Raw genomic sequence first — 14,811 nt, 5'->3', positions numbered from 1 at the left:
TGAAGTGCTGTGCAGTGACGTGGGGCTGAAATCATTAAGCTATTAATATTCTCTAAGAAATCAAGGTGTTAATAGGTTTGTGAGAAGAAATCCTTTTTAATTTATACTGTGTGATGACTGCTTTGTTTTTCACAGATTTTTCATCAATAGGCATTTGAAGAATCCTACCTCACTGACTATTTGCTGATAATAGATTTGTCAACGAATCTTACCAACCTGCTGTGGTCAGAAAGGGCAACAGTATGAGCAGTCTGATCAACACTGACATTAACCATTCCTAGAAATGAAATACAATACCCTACTCCACTGAATTGGTCTCTTCAGATGCCTAGAAGATGAGTGATGGTTTGCCACTTTCAAAAGGAAGGGAAAACAGTTTCAGTCTTTGAAAGATGGGGATTCTGAGGGAGAATTTGCCTATTTGCCTATATTTCAGACTATTACATCTTGGTCTCAGTGGAAAAGATATGATTATACACCACAATAATGTACTCTGCAGTAATCTTAGATAATGAAAACCAGCAAGGAGACACCTGCATGGGAAAGGAAATTGGACAAAATCAACATGTTCATTTGTAAAAAATGCAGCATGAGAATAACGATGTGGTGTATTATCATATTCATGTAAGTGCATGTGTCTGGCTGAGACATCATTAAAGAAGAATTCTTTGATTTATGAAAATAATTATAGTGCTGCCAGTTATGTGTCATACTGACACAAGCTGCACAAATTACCATGATTGAAATGTTTTGCAGCATGACAGCACATAAAACTCTTGCCACATTAAGTGAAAGTTTTGTCCCTAATTTTATGATTAAAGCAAGTCCATTTGCCTGGGGTTTGAATGTGGATACGGATGGGGTTTTTTTATTATAAGCTCTTTTCTGATATGTTCCTCAATTTTTGGCACCATACTTGGCAAATCCAGAACAAGACCTTGGGAAAGAGTTTTCTTATCATGGGATCAGCTGAATGTAAAGAGTAAGAGACTACTCTGGCACTTTCATTACTATGAAAGAGGAGTACCTTTGCATTAAATAAGTCATAGGAATTATAAGAGCATTGATAACTGGTCGTACAGTAACACTTACTTCCCTAATAAAGTGGGTCACAAAGATTATTCCAGTCTTTACACTAAAGTAAGTATCACAGGACCAACATCATAGAACTCTTCTCTAACCCACTCTGTTCTGGCCAAGTATCCATAGAATAGTCAAAAAAGACGTTTGACATTCAATGGGCAAGAAAAGGTATAAATATTTGTAGAAAAGGGAAAATTAAAACTCCAAGCCCAGCTAACAGTGTTATCAACACCAATAATTTTTTCAAGTATCTTCTGATACTTAAGGTTTCAGATTCTAGACCTGTGGGACTGTAGGAGTCCCATATATCTAATAGTAGAGATGAAATGCTTGAGAACATGAACCTATATTCACATTGAGTAATTTGAATAAGAAGAACTAAAAATAACTCACATTCATATTTAAAAACTAACAACTATAAACCAATGTTTGGTTTGGTTCACTTTGCTTTTTTTACTTGGGTCATAAAGACTTGAGAAAGAGGGAATATATTGTAGATGTCCTCAGTCAATTAATTAATCTGCAGATATCATGACAATACAAATTTTTGTAAGATTCCCAATATTCTCAAATTTTTGTCGGGTCAGCAATACTGAAAACAACTACTGCCATGAAACATATAGCTCTTTCTGGAGAATATAAATACATTGTGGGTGAAGATAATATGATTCTTATTGTATCAGATTGTTTTGCTGATCTAGTTAAAACTGAGTACATTGGCTTTCTGGTGTGAACTCAGCTTGCATTCATGTAGGAGACTAGTTCTGAGTTTCTTATTTTATATGTTCTTTGAATCATGACTTAATGAATCAATTCAATGATGTAATAGCTGCTGAGGTATCTTGCAAAACTGTGAGGAACATTAATTCATAAATAATTCTCAATAGTTAAGTAAACCTGAGAATAAATCTTTGTTGAGGTCAAGATTCTACAGAGATTTGTATTTATCTTTGCACATGTTCTCTCCTGTACTTCATGTGACCATCTTTTTTTTTTTTTTTTTTTTTTCAGTCCTCCCTTTTAACAGCCCCTTTTCACTTTTGCCAATCCTATTTTTGGATTTTTATTGGAGATATGTTTTCTGTTTAACACAATCTTCATGTCACAATTTTTCATAATATGACTGTGAATATTAATTCACTTTCCAGCAGCACCTTTATCTTCCTTTGTGCCCAGCTATTTTCTTTGCATCGTATTTTCCTTAGCTGGCATGCACTGTACATAATTTGGGATAAGAATTTAGCTGCCTTACATGCTGATGAAGTACTATAATGCCTTTTTGCATGCTTACAAAATCCTAGTATTATTCAAATGTGAACTCCAGTGGTCTGCTGCAGTAGAGTCTCATAAAAACTACTGTTAGGGAGCTAAAGATTTTGCAGGTATGGAGGCTCTGTTTTTTAGTAATGAAGATCATGGGCTCCATCTATCTTATGAGGCAATGACATGTTTATGTTGATATCTGGCTACTGACCTTCTCCCCAGCTGGACCAGCAGCACCTGGGTCCCCAGATGGACCTGCTCGGCCTTTCGGACCTTCTGGACCGTCTTCTCCTCGTGGACCTGGCTGACCAATTTCTCCCTAAAACACATCACCTTATAAATACAGAACAATTGCCTTTGTGCATGTATTACAACGACTACCCAAAATTACTTGAAAGTAAGTTCTCAGTAAATGTAAATAGAGATTAGAAACAGAGAATCATAGAATGGTCTGGGTTGGAAGGGACATTTAAAGGTCATCAAGCCCAACCTCCCTGCAATGCAACAGGAACATCTTCAACTAGATCAGGTTGCTCAAAGACACATCCAATTTCCAATCAGGGAAATACTACTGCTTATGTTCACTTATAAATGCAAATACATATAAATCAGGCACCCAATACTACAATCACATGTGTTAAGAGCCAGGTTGCCTTGCCTGAAGAGAGCTGCATTTGGAAACTGTATATTCTTATTTTTCCTTCCTTTAATTGTTTGAAGGCACTCTGACAGTTCATAGAAAGAAAAATGCCTGTATCTAAGTACTTATGTGGATACCATCTTCACAGTTATTTATTTATACAGACAACAGATACAGGCCAGGAGCCTTTTTAGAACCTCCACAACACTTCCTATGAAAGGAATTAAATGTCCATTGAAATAAATAACTAACTTTTTGGAAGAGGTTTGCAAGATGCTAGGTTGGAACGGAAACATCTTTATCCTGGATAGATTAATTTTCCTCAGGCAAATACTGGGGATCTTGGAATCTGGAAAAGGAGATTCCCTAGGAGGAAGCTTAATGAAAAGGATATCCAAGACTAGCATTCCCTTCCTCTTTATAACTGTGCTGTTTTTGATTCACAAGAACCAAAGCTCTAACTCAAATCTGTGCTTGCACAGGAAATAGAAATAATCTAAGATACTAGCTTTTAATTTATTTTTTGTTTAAATTTATTTGTTCACTTCAGTGATCATTTCAGAATAATACTTAAACATTTTAAGAACACATGGGCTGTGAATAAATGCTTACCCGGTCACCTTTAAGACCCATGTCACCTTTAAATCCTGGAAAACCATCTTCACCCTAAAAAAGGCAGACATGCACGTAACAAATTTTAGTAATAAAGAAGATTCTTTTTCTCTGCAGATAGCATAAAAAAATGCATTCACTACAGATTAAAATAATTTGCATAGATAAAGGGAGTGTTTCAGACACCAGAAAACCGAATATGGCTATTGCTATTTTAAAGTATCCATGCACTATAAAAAATTATTTTTTAGTTTGAAATTTCCTAATAACAGCTGTTTAAAGCTGTTTAAAATCTGTTTAAAAATAGAGAAAATAGAATTCTTGTTTTATTATGAATTATCTTGCAAAGTGCTTTCTTAACTCCTAAGCTTTTCTTGATTATCACTCCTCTTAACAAGGTCATCCATTCAATTCACTAAAAAATTGCCGGCAAATTATTCAGTGTTATTCTTTTTGTTAGCAGAGCCTCCTTTTAATTAATTTTTATTTTAAACCAGTGTCTTAAGAGTATCATGAAACGAATAAAGCAGTTAGCTGGTTGTGACATCTTAATAATAAGAGACATTTATTAATGCTCATAACCTAAAATAATTAGTAGTCATCCCTACACAGCAGTTCAATGTCTGGCACTATGGAGCCCTGCCTACTTTCGTTGGCTGATGTGACTGAGAGAAAGTAGAAAACCCAATGGACATTGAGACTGAATCCATATACAGTGGCAAAACAGGTGCACATTATTGTTATTCCTACTGAAAATTACTTATTTGCTGTCTAGTAAATTCTGATAGGGAATTTACTTCAAGCATTTTAAGAGATCTTCATGCTGAAGTACAAGCAGACAGTACTCAGACAAGTTTCATTTATGCCTGTATGAGTGAGATGAGATACAATCTCCAGAGTTGTTCAGTGGAGTCATTCATATTTTGCTCTAGCAGAACTGATCAGCTCTTGGTTCCCTTTTTCTTAGACTAACTCATCATACAACTACTGTTCCAATATCCAGACAACAGTGATTATTGACTGCATTTTTTATCTGATGCTTAGTTATATCCTGGGAACAAAGGTCATTGTGATGAATATGCACATAGTAAAATATTTTACTATGATGCTGTTAGGTTTTTACATGCTGCAGTAATATTGCTGACATAGAATCTGAGTAATATTTGAATTGTCAATAAAGGCAGGAAAAAGTGATATGGTACTCCACGTTAATAAAAATAAAAAAACCAACAAAACCCCAAAAACCACAAGAGAAGCTTTCTATTTCATCCTCACTTTGAAAAAAGAAACTTGCATTTTGTAATCATGGGGCCACAAAAGCTTCATCTTCTCCCTGATCAGCAACCGAGACACACTGCAAGGCTAAAGTCATTGTGACTGTTCAGAAGTAGTCATACATGCATGCAACAAATAACTTTAGAAAGAGTGATAGAAATAGATTTGCTAGTAGAGCAGCCCAAAATTGGTGAGGAGACATCAAAATTAAAAAATCAAACAAGCAAGCAAATATAGTTTCTCAGTAGTATGTGTTCATGTAACAAAAAGATGAGGTAACCCATCGTCATTCATTTAAAAAAACATTCTAAAAGCAGTTTTCCCATGCTTTCTAGATGCTGAAACAAAATTTTATATGGTCATCTTATGTTGCATAAAATGAAATTTCAAGGTGGTCTTTCTTAAAATTTAAAGAGAGGTTAAACAGGTAGAGTGCAGAATACATGAAAAAAGTTTTAGTTTTAAAAGTTGTGGCCATGGACAGTAGAAATTATATGAGAACACTTTGCAACGTATCTGCAAAGGCTGGCCAATTATTGACCAAATGGCTGCCATATGAACTGAAACCATTCTTCAGCTTTCCCAGTAAGGTTCCAGCTATTGAGATGATCAAGAGGTTGATTGTATTTCATGTAGGAGGAGAGAGCTAACTGCCCTATTTCCTCTTCTGGGGTTAACAAAAAATAAAATAGCTGAAGAGTTCTAGTCACATTTACTGGTCAGTACAGAGATGTACCTCCTCTGATATCCCTGGGACCGTTATAGAGACTTTCCCAATGATCAGTTCATTTGTTTCTGCCTTTACAGTGCTTTTTCCCATGTAATGACATCTGCATAGTTTCAGTAAAAAAGGCCTGTGTAAGAGACCTTAAAAGCACTGAAAAATCTGCGAAATACCTTTGTGTGACCTTCTGAGGTATTCATTAGAGTTCAGTGTCCTACTGCAACTGTGAGATCAATTTTTAGAAAAACAGAAATATTGTGGAGATTATGCTAATCAGTATTGATTGATACACATGCATATATAAACACATACATTACGCTTATTTATATGCGAGTCCTGTATTTTGTCTTAGCTGGGTATTAATTACTCAATAAGGCACAAGAAAAAAGCTGGGATTTTTTAACTGTCTAGTCTCCACAGGTATTATTTTGCAGCTTAGATTTAACGAGCAACTCTAAAACGAGTATGCAGATTAGGCAAACTGTGGTTTAGGAGAGTCTGAAAATGTACAGCAGCTCTTGGCATCTGAGCCAAAGAGACAGATCTCTAGTGCTGAAATAACAGCTTCTTGGCAAGACAGAGTCTTCTGCTTTAGAAATATCTATAAATATACACAGAGTAGCCACCAGGCTGAATTTGCCTGTGTGGTCAGGAGGTATGACTGATGGTGTTTGTTATCTGTCCCTCATTCTGAGTGCTGAGGACAGTGGGAATTTAAACCAATACTGACTGCAGTTTCAGCCACTGTGGATCATCAGAAGTTGGTACAGATCACAGTAGATGGTGTTTGCTCTAGTAAGAGCTCTATGTGCAGGTATCAGGGGGACATAAAAGCTTTCTTTATGTTCATATAAATGCATCTGACTGGGACTGTCCATCACTGGCAAAGCCAAAGATCTGGGACAAAAATGCCTGGAACTTAGGCAGCCATTGGAAGATGTACATAAAAATTACAAAATCTAGACTACAGCTGTATCAAAACATAAAATAACAGTATCATCACCACAAATCTCTCTGATGGACAAGCTTCTCAGTATCCACTACAGTTATTTATTAAGAAGAGAGGGGATGTCTCTCTATTTAAGAGCACCTTAGGGAGAAGTTACTTAAACTGGTGCAAAGATGACCCAAACCCATTCTAACGACTGAAGGTTTTCTATTCACTTTGTACCAGTATAAATACCCGTGGAGGTCACTGATTTATGAATTGGGCTTGGAATGTCCTTAGGGTAAGGCAGAAATAAACTCACTGCTGCAAGAGAAAACACACTGTGGTGAAGGAGACAGAAGATGTTCAGTGAAGGAGACAGAAGACATTGCAGTGAAAGAAGGGAAATGAATTAAATACAGACAGATTTACCTTTTCACCTTTGGATCCCTTGAGACCACGGACACCATCAGCTCCCTAAAGAAAGAATATAATTACCCACATGCCTATATTCAAAACGGGGTCGGGGGAAGAATCTAGTAATTAAATCTTACCTTTACACCACGAGGACCTGGATAGCCAATTGGACCCTGAGGACCTGGAGGCCCCTAAAATATATTGGAGTAAAGAACCTTTGTTTGTACAGTACTTGGTTAGCATGCAGTTCTCTTCTGAGTGCAATCCTTGTTCTTTCACTATAATGCAGCAGTCTTGTGCGAGACATCAAAATAATACTGGGCTGCCTGCCACTAAGAAAAGTCATGGTATCACAAAGCACCCTTCAATGTCGCTATAAAATTATTCATAGAATTATGAACTTGGTTCTACTTGTATATTTGGGAAACATTTATCCACAATACAAATTATCTGTAACAATGGTAATTGGAAAGTTAACAGACGAACAAACAAAAACAAACAAAAAGCTGCCAATTAGAAACCAGTGGTGTCTTAATGGAGAAAATTTATGTTGATTATGATATGACACAAGTCAAAAGAAGAGATCAAAATAATGATAATAATAAAAATCACGGTCTTTGAAAAAAGAGATTTCAAACCCAAAAACTAAAAGCCTTATGGTGCTAACAATACTGACTGGTGTCTGGATATTGTTGTTTACAGTTTGCTGAGCATTTCAAAGATGCTTAACTTTGATACTATGCAATCCGATGGCAGTGCTTAAAGAAACTGAGTTTTGTAAACAGTGGAAGCAAGGAAGCCTGGAAACATACCTATCTGTGTTTGAAAGTGAGCTGTTTTGTTGATTATCCGATGTCTGAGATGGACAGATAACAAAATCTTTCCCTAACGGGGCCATTGATAAAATCTTTTCCCCCTTTCCAACTGTGTCTTTTCACAAAACCTTTAGATTGTTAACATCTCTGAGAATTTTTTTTTACAAAATCTGGCTGAAATTGATCAATAAATTCAGAAGACATAAGGAACAAATGGTCACACACCTGTACTTTCAAAACATAAATGCTCTGTGCGAGTTTTATTTTCTTAAGAAGTCAGGATAAAATCTAGAAGCCTTTAACAGGTAACAACACTCTGGACAAATAGTAATATGCTGGTGAAATCAGTACTGCAACTGAAAGTGATTTCAGGTGCTATAAAGGGTGCTATTCTGGATAAATAAGGGTCAATATTGAGCAAGCGGAACACTTTAAAGAGCCCCAAGACCCTTCAGTGCTTCATAAAGAAGTAAGAAATTCCTTTTCACTGCCACTGACTTGAAGGTGACGTAACACATGCAATTTATATGCATGCATTTGTAAATTTTAAGAAGTGGGGTTCTGAAGAACCCTAGTGGTACTCTATATAGCTGAATTATAAACTCAAACTATTTGTAAGTTATTTATATGAGTTGTATGCAACTTTTATTTACTGCACACAGATGCTTTGGATGTGTCATGCGTTTTCTATTACCTTCCTAAACAGTTCCTGGAGTGTAACAAATGTGTCACAAAGCTGAGAAACTCCCAAAGGTTTTCTGGAAAGCTATGTAAATAAATGAAAAAGTTTTAAAACTCACCAATGCACCTTTATCTCCAGATTGACCCTCTTTGCCAGGATGACCCTGATTTAAGAGAAATTTGTCTGATTTGGAAAATACTAATTTTTCAGTAGTGACATTTTATTATAAAGACACAATTACTTAAACACTTGAATTTCAGGTCACTAATCACCATTCTTCTGTATTAGAACATACACAAAATTTTGAGGAAAGATTTTCTTTTCAATACTGATTTAATTTACATAAAAAAGGAAAAGCTGGACAGTAGTTATATTAATGTTTTCAGGAATATCCTGATCACCCCTTCTGTTTAATTAATGCTTCAGCAGGAAGAGGTTTTTAATGCAAGACACTCTCAAATTTGATTTTGAAACAGCAGGGTGATTAATATTACAGCATGAAGACTTCCCTAAAATTATTTAAAAGATTATGAAATTAATTGCAGAAGCCACCAGAAAGCTCATGTAATTTTAACATTCTATGTCTTTGTTTTAAACTGTGATTAACTTTAAAAACAAAATATGTTTATGTCTTAGTCTTTGTTCTATATCACTGATGTTAATATTGCAGTGCTCAAAACATTAATTGTTTTTCTTGCTTATAAAATTTACACTAAAATGCTGCAAAATTTAAAGGTAATTTAATGAAACTAAAGGTTAACAGATTATTGTTTATGAGTCAGTCAAGAAACTTTTTCTGTTTACGTTCATCAATCTTATTACAGGAGCAGTAAATCTCTAGCTTTGCCAAGCATGTAGTCCCACACAACATGTAGCCTGTTACTAAATCCATTCATTTTTGGTGTCATTGACATCCCAAAATGTTTCCAGTGCATCAAATATGACATGACTTTGATGCAGCTGTTAATCTTAAATGACAAACCCCTGGTGCTTATATTCAGGTTTCTGGCCTTGGAAAACAGTTTAAAATATGTTCTTTATTAAAAGAATGGTTAAAATTAAAAGTATTTGATACTTGCTTAGCAGTTATTGTTAATTTTCTTTTAAAGAATTTGTCTTACTAATATTGAATATTTGTTATTTGTTTTTTAAAATGTAGCTATCTTAGCTGTTTAACCCTGAACTCCCAGAACATGCTTTCTTGTGCACAAAATTTTAAATCTCCATCCAATATCAGAGGTCTCTAGATCATTAAATGACTTTAAAAATGTTGCTATTAAAAAGCATGTTTGTATCCCTTTAGATTTGCATTAATTCCAGTATTATTAGCAATGTCTTGCCTTCGAAATAGAAGGACATAGGGAAATGAAATAGCTAGCAAGAATTTTCCTGATCTGAAAAAATGCTCTTGAGCTTCCCACCTGAACTTCACACAGATATCGCAGGAGCAGCTACAAAACTCACTGCAATTGGGATCGTACTGCTCATTGCCTTCAATCACTAGTGTAATTCTACGGCTGCAAATAGGTCATGTCAATTAGAATAGATTTAGTTTAACCTGCCTCTCCTGCCCTTCCTCTGAACAAACTTACCTGTGCATGGAGATAATTTTGGGTAGGTGTACTTGGTTTGGCTGGGATGGAGTTAATTTTCTTTATAGCAGCCCATATGGTGCTGTGTTCTGGATTTGTGAATAAAACTGTGTCAATAACACACCAGTGTTTTGGTTATGGCTGAACAGTGCTTGTACAACATGGAGGATTTCTCTTTATCCCATTCTAACCCCTCAGTGAGCTGGTGGAGGGTGAGCAAGAAGCTGGGAGGGGACATAGCTGGGAAAGCTGTCCCAAATTGACCAGAGGGATATTCTATACCATACAATGTCATACTTAGCAATAAAAGCTCAGAGAAAGGAGAGGACATTGATAGTTATGGTGCTTGTCTTCCCAAGTAACCCTTATGCGTGCCTGCATAAGCGTAAGCAATCTGCCTGCAGGTTGGAAGTAGCTTATGAATTCCTTATTTTGCTTTGCTTTGCTTGTGTGCGTAGCTTTGCTCCTCTTATTAAGCTGTTGTTACCACAACTGATGAGTTTTCTTGCTTTTGATCTTCTGATTCTCTCCCCCATCCTGCTGTGGGAGGAGTGAGAGAGTGACTGCACGGGTACTTAGCTGCTGACTGGGGTCAACCCCACCACAGTAGGCATGTGTATCAGGTACAGACCTGTGCCGACCCCCAATCATCTCCTACAGCATTTCCCGCCTGCTTTTAAGTTTAAGAAGATGCAGACTTTAAAACGATGCTTATGTTTGGAAACTAATATTGTTCCCAGCATGCAGAAAAGGATAAGGGGGAAAGTTCAAATGCTTAGACAATGATTCAAGATGCAGACTTCCAGCTGGACTATCACTTCATATTTAACATTCTCCATGAAAATAGTACTTTGGTGGGTAAAGGAGGTTGTGAGAGCCCTGGGTACAGTTCTATATACAGTTCCATATAATATAGGCATCTATGCAGTGAAACCCTTGCAGTCAGTTCTGTTGTTCTTATCCTTGCAAAACCATGCTGAAAGTCAGGTTTAAAAAATGCAGAGTTAATCTAAAAGATAAATGGTAAGGAAAAATGGCATGGGGAGGAGAGACATGGTCTGAGAAGCCACACTGACTGTCTAATGGCTCATGGTTGTATAAGATGATGGTTTTGGTGCAAGGAAACTAGTGTATATACATGTCATTATGAACAATCATTCCATTTAAGTTTAATTCCTGAACTGTAAGCAATGCTACTCAGGTGGTTACACTCTGTTCATGTGAGTGAATGCATCCTCAGAGCTAGGCTGAATTCCTTAGCGATCACAAGATTCTAAAGTTTGGCTTAGGTCTGTCCCAGTGCAGACAATGAAAGAAGAAGCCCAAACATGTAATATGCACCTTAGGTCAGGAAGCAAAGAAAGATCTAGTCTGTTATATATTTCCTGAGAGAACAAGTGGTGAGCATTTTTACAGATGATTTGCTTTGCCATACTGACATAGTAGGACTACAGTGAAAGAGTATCTGTCCCTTTGTGTGTCAGTTAGGTTATTTACACATCCCTGCAGATGTTTCAGATGCATTTCATCGTCTGGGAACACATTTTAAAAGCCCACAGCCATTTTTAGCAGCCGCTTCAAAATTGTAATTCTCTTAGTTTTAACAGCTCAAATGATACAGGGGTTTTAGACGGATTTTATAATGTTGCCGACTAGGACTACCAGTGCTTTTACTCTCCATTTTCTTTTTGCAACACAGATATCCAGAAATATTTATTACTTGGTAAAAGTATGTAAACATTCAAGGAATGAAATATTTGGTTACTTACAGGAGGCCCATCAGAACCAGGAAGGCCAGGAAGGCCAGGCTTGCCTTGGGGTCCCTAAATGCAGTAACAGAGATACATCTTAAGAACAATAGCAAACATTCTATCATTTTCTAGCATGATGGAGGATCATCCTTGCTGAGGACTGGTATGCCCTAAGCCAGAAAACCACCTTAAATCTTTTTAGTTTTTTAAAACAACTGGTGAACCCATCCCAGGTGCGGAGTAGCTATAAGAAAAATAATAATAATTAAAAAACAGGAAAGAAAAAGGAGAAAAACTGCCACCTATATCCCATACATTTGAGACTAAGAGCTAAGGATATAAAATACAGCTATACCTAAATCCCTTTATATGGATATCACAAAAATACAGCAAAACTAAATACAATCATACTAGATACTATCATACAATATATAGGCACAAAGCCAGTTCTTACAATCTTTAGCCAATACAAGTCACCCATATTTTTCACTGAGATGCTTGCCTGAGAACAAGCTTCAGGAATTTCCCTATGAACATGCACACACACACAAGGTAGGGAAGAATTCTCCAGTGTACAAAATTTAACTATTATTTAGAATTTCATGTGAAAGATACCAACAAGAACAAGAGGTAAAGAGTACATGTTACAGATCTCCAGTATTCATAGCTGAAATGCATGGTACATCTTTGTGAAAGCCTCTGGAATCCGTATACTGTGGCCCTAGCCCAATTTTTAGAGTAATATTTCTTATGCATACAGGCAGGTAAAACGCACGTATATTGTTTCCTAAAATCTCCTTCAATTTCTCCTAACGTATACACTAAACAGTGAAGAGGAGCGAAATCAAAGAAGAATCAATAAAGCAGGAGTTCAGCAAAAATTGGAGAAAAGTAAAGTTAGAGTAATTTCAATAGTGACATTTTTGAAATTAACAGAAGACATGGTTAAAGCCACAAGAACACATACAAACAGATCAGGAAAAAAACACCAAATGACACTACAGTAAGGCAACTACACTGCAGGGTTTTGTCAAAATACAGTCCTTGAAAAAAAGAGAACAGATTCAGACTTTAGGTAAAATTTTGTTGTAAGAAAAGAGATAAATAAAAATAATTTTCACAACTTGCTATGAAATTAATTAACATACAAGTACACAACGTTTAATATTGTAGATGGGATTCTGAAGCTCATAACAGAAAATCAATCCAAAATAAAGGGAGGAAATTATAATTGTGAAAAAGCATGTATGAGAGGAAAGCCAAGCCTCCACTGTTTTTTCATTTACTTGATGATTTCAGGAAGATCTGCTAATTTTTAGGTCTTAGGTTACCATTCTGTAAAACATAGCAAAGACCTTAAGTACATAAGCAAGGTGGTTGCACAGAACAGACTGTGAAATAACAAGAATACCACTGTAACTTACTTTTTCACCAGGAGGTCCAATAGGACCTTGTGGACCAGGAAGCCCCTATATTAAAAAGAAACCAGTGTGAGAAACCAGGGAGAACAATATACATACATTCACCCTACTAAAGGTCCCTCATTAATCTGTTTAAACACACTGGCAAATATAAGTGGCCTTTTTTTTCCCCCTTATGAGTAAGATCAGGAGTTTTGTGTGAGCCTTTTGCACAAGCCACTATTCTGGCAGTAGGTCTGTAACAAGATCCTATTCAGAACCCTCCTCCAGGTGTGGCCATTCCTGCTGCATTCCAGGAACGCTGAATAAGTCATTTTTCTCCTGAATGAAAAATCCCTCTGAAAGCTTACTTGAAAACTCTGCTCCCACTGCCCTCGGCACATTTGCAGCATTATTTATACAATCCTTGAAGCTTTATCAGTTTTGTACATGAAAAGCTAATGTTTTACTAATTTCCATTTATTAAACATTTGCTGCACATTACATCGTATTTCTTGAGAGCTATTTTACACTTACTTGTGGGCCTGGAATGCCTTGCTGACCAGGAGGTCCTGGTTCCCCTTGAGGACCCTGCCATACAAAAAAATACCAGGGCATTAGGTTTGCATTTCTGCAGTACAGATCTTCATTGTCAGGACTAAAAGGAATACAAACTCATCTTTGTTTGTCCCTCTTTAAAGTCTGCCACCGACTTCCTATCCAGTATGACATTTTTCCATGCTATTGAATATCATGGCCTTTTCTTTAATAGAGAATAACAGCCCACACATAGCACCCAATTACTGGAGTCCACGGTGCTAAAGGAGGCTTGAGAGAAAGCATGGTTTGGCCTTTTTGCTGAAGACTAACTAATAGAAGGCTTCTCTTTTCTATGTAAAATCATCATGAGTCTGATTATATTGACAGAAAAGTTTAATTAAATGGAAGGGATGGCATAGTAGAAGGGACAAGAAAATGCAGAAAGGATTCTTAGAATCCACTCCCTTTTCAATTCCCAGCTTACTTACTCACCATGTTTCCTTTTGGGCCTGAAGGTCCATCAACACCTGCAATGCCCTACAGCAAACAATATAAACATGAGCAACTTTCAAGGGACTTCCATTTTTCTTCTGGAAATTGCAAATACAAACCAGTTCATACGTACAGGTTGGCCAGGGGGACCAGGTGTACCTCTGGGGCCCAGTAATCCCCGTGGACCCTGTAAGAAAAGAAACACTTATCAACATCTGCATGACTTTTTCTGAACAGGGAAGCCCAGGAGAAGGACTGGGCAAGGAGTAGGAAGGATGAGGGGAAGGCAGCATGGGGGTCGAGGGAGAAAGAAAGGAAGAAAGGATAGATCCTCCTGAGGGCCACCATATGTTTGAACAGGATGCCAGTGGAAGGCCGAGCTTTGATTTAGCTGCTGTACGGTCATTTCAGAGAGAGGCAATAACTATTTATGTTTCCTGGTGCAGAACACTGGCACAGCATCTTCCACTAAAGCTTCAGCTGTGTCTTGGCCTAAAGCTCTGACCTGAATAGTAGCATACATGTTTGTATTCCTGTCTTTAGAAAACACGGTGGTCTGTCATACTCTATCCTATTATTCTAAGTGTGTAACAGTGC

The 14,811-nt window shown here is 36.8% G+C and overlaps 1 protein-coding gene across 4 annotated transcripts in view; it reads right to left on the bottom strand.

Annotated features, from left to right (window-relative positions):
- Positions 1 to 14,811, bottom strand: part of COL11A1 (collagen type XI alpha 1 chain) — a 160,305-nt gene that overhangs the window by 69,110 nt on the left and 76,384 nt on the right. For all 4 annotated transcript variants that reach the window (XM_014287417.3, XM_027798171.2, XM_027798170.2 and 1 more), the window contains 10 exons: positions 14,348 to 14,401; positions 14,215 to 14,259; positions 13,720 to 13,773; positions 13,207 to 13,251; positions 11,801 to 11,854; positions 8,558 to 8,602; positions 7,080 to 7,133; positions 6,958 to 7,002; positions 3,599 to 3,652; positions 2,558 to 2,665 (listed from right to left, as the gene is read on the bottom strand). In XM_014287417.3, the coding sequence (XP_014142892.2) occupies positions 2,558 to 2,665; positions 3,599 to 3,652; positions 6,958 to 7,002; positions 7,080 to 7,133; positions 8,558 to 8,602; positions 11,801 to 11,854; positions 13,207 to 13,251; positions 13,720 to 13,773; positions 14,215 to 14,259; positions 14,348 to 14,401 (558 nt within the window). The remainder of the gene's footprint in view (positions 1 to 2,557; positions 2,666 to 3,598; positions 3,653 to 6,957; positions 7,003 to 7,079; positions 7,134 to 8,557; positions 8,603 to 11,800; positions 11,855 to 13,206; positions 13,252 to 13,719; positions 13,774 to 14,214; positions 14,260 to 14,347; positions 14,402 to 14,811) is intronic.

This window comes from Falco cherrug, chromosome 12 (genome assembly GCF_023634085.1).
Source record: "Falco cherrug isolate bFalChe1 chromosome 12, bFalChe1.pri, whole genome shotgun sequence".
NCBI lineage: Eukaryota > Metazoa > Chordata > Aves > Falconiformes > Falconidae > Falco > Falco cherrug.
This window is presented reverse-complemented; position numbering and strand designations above follow the sequence as displayed.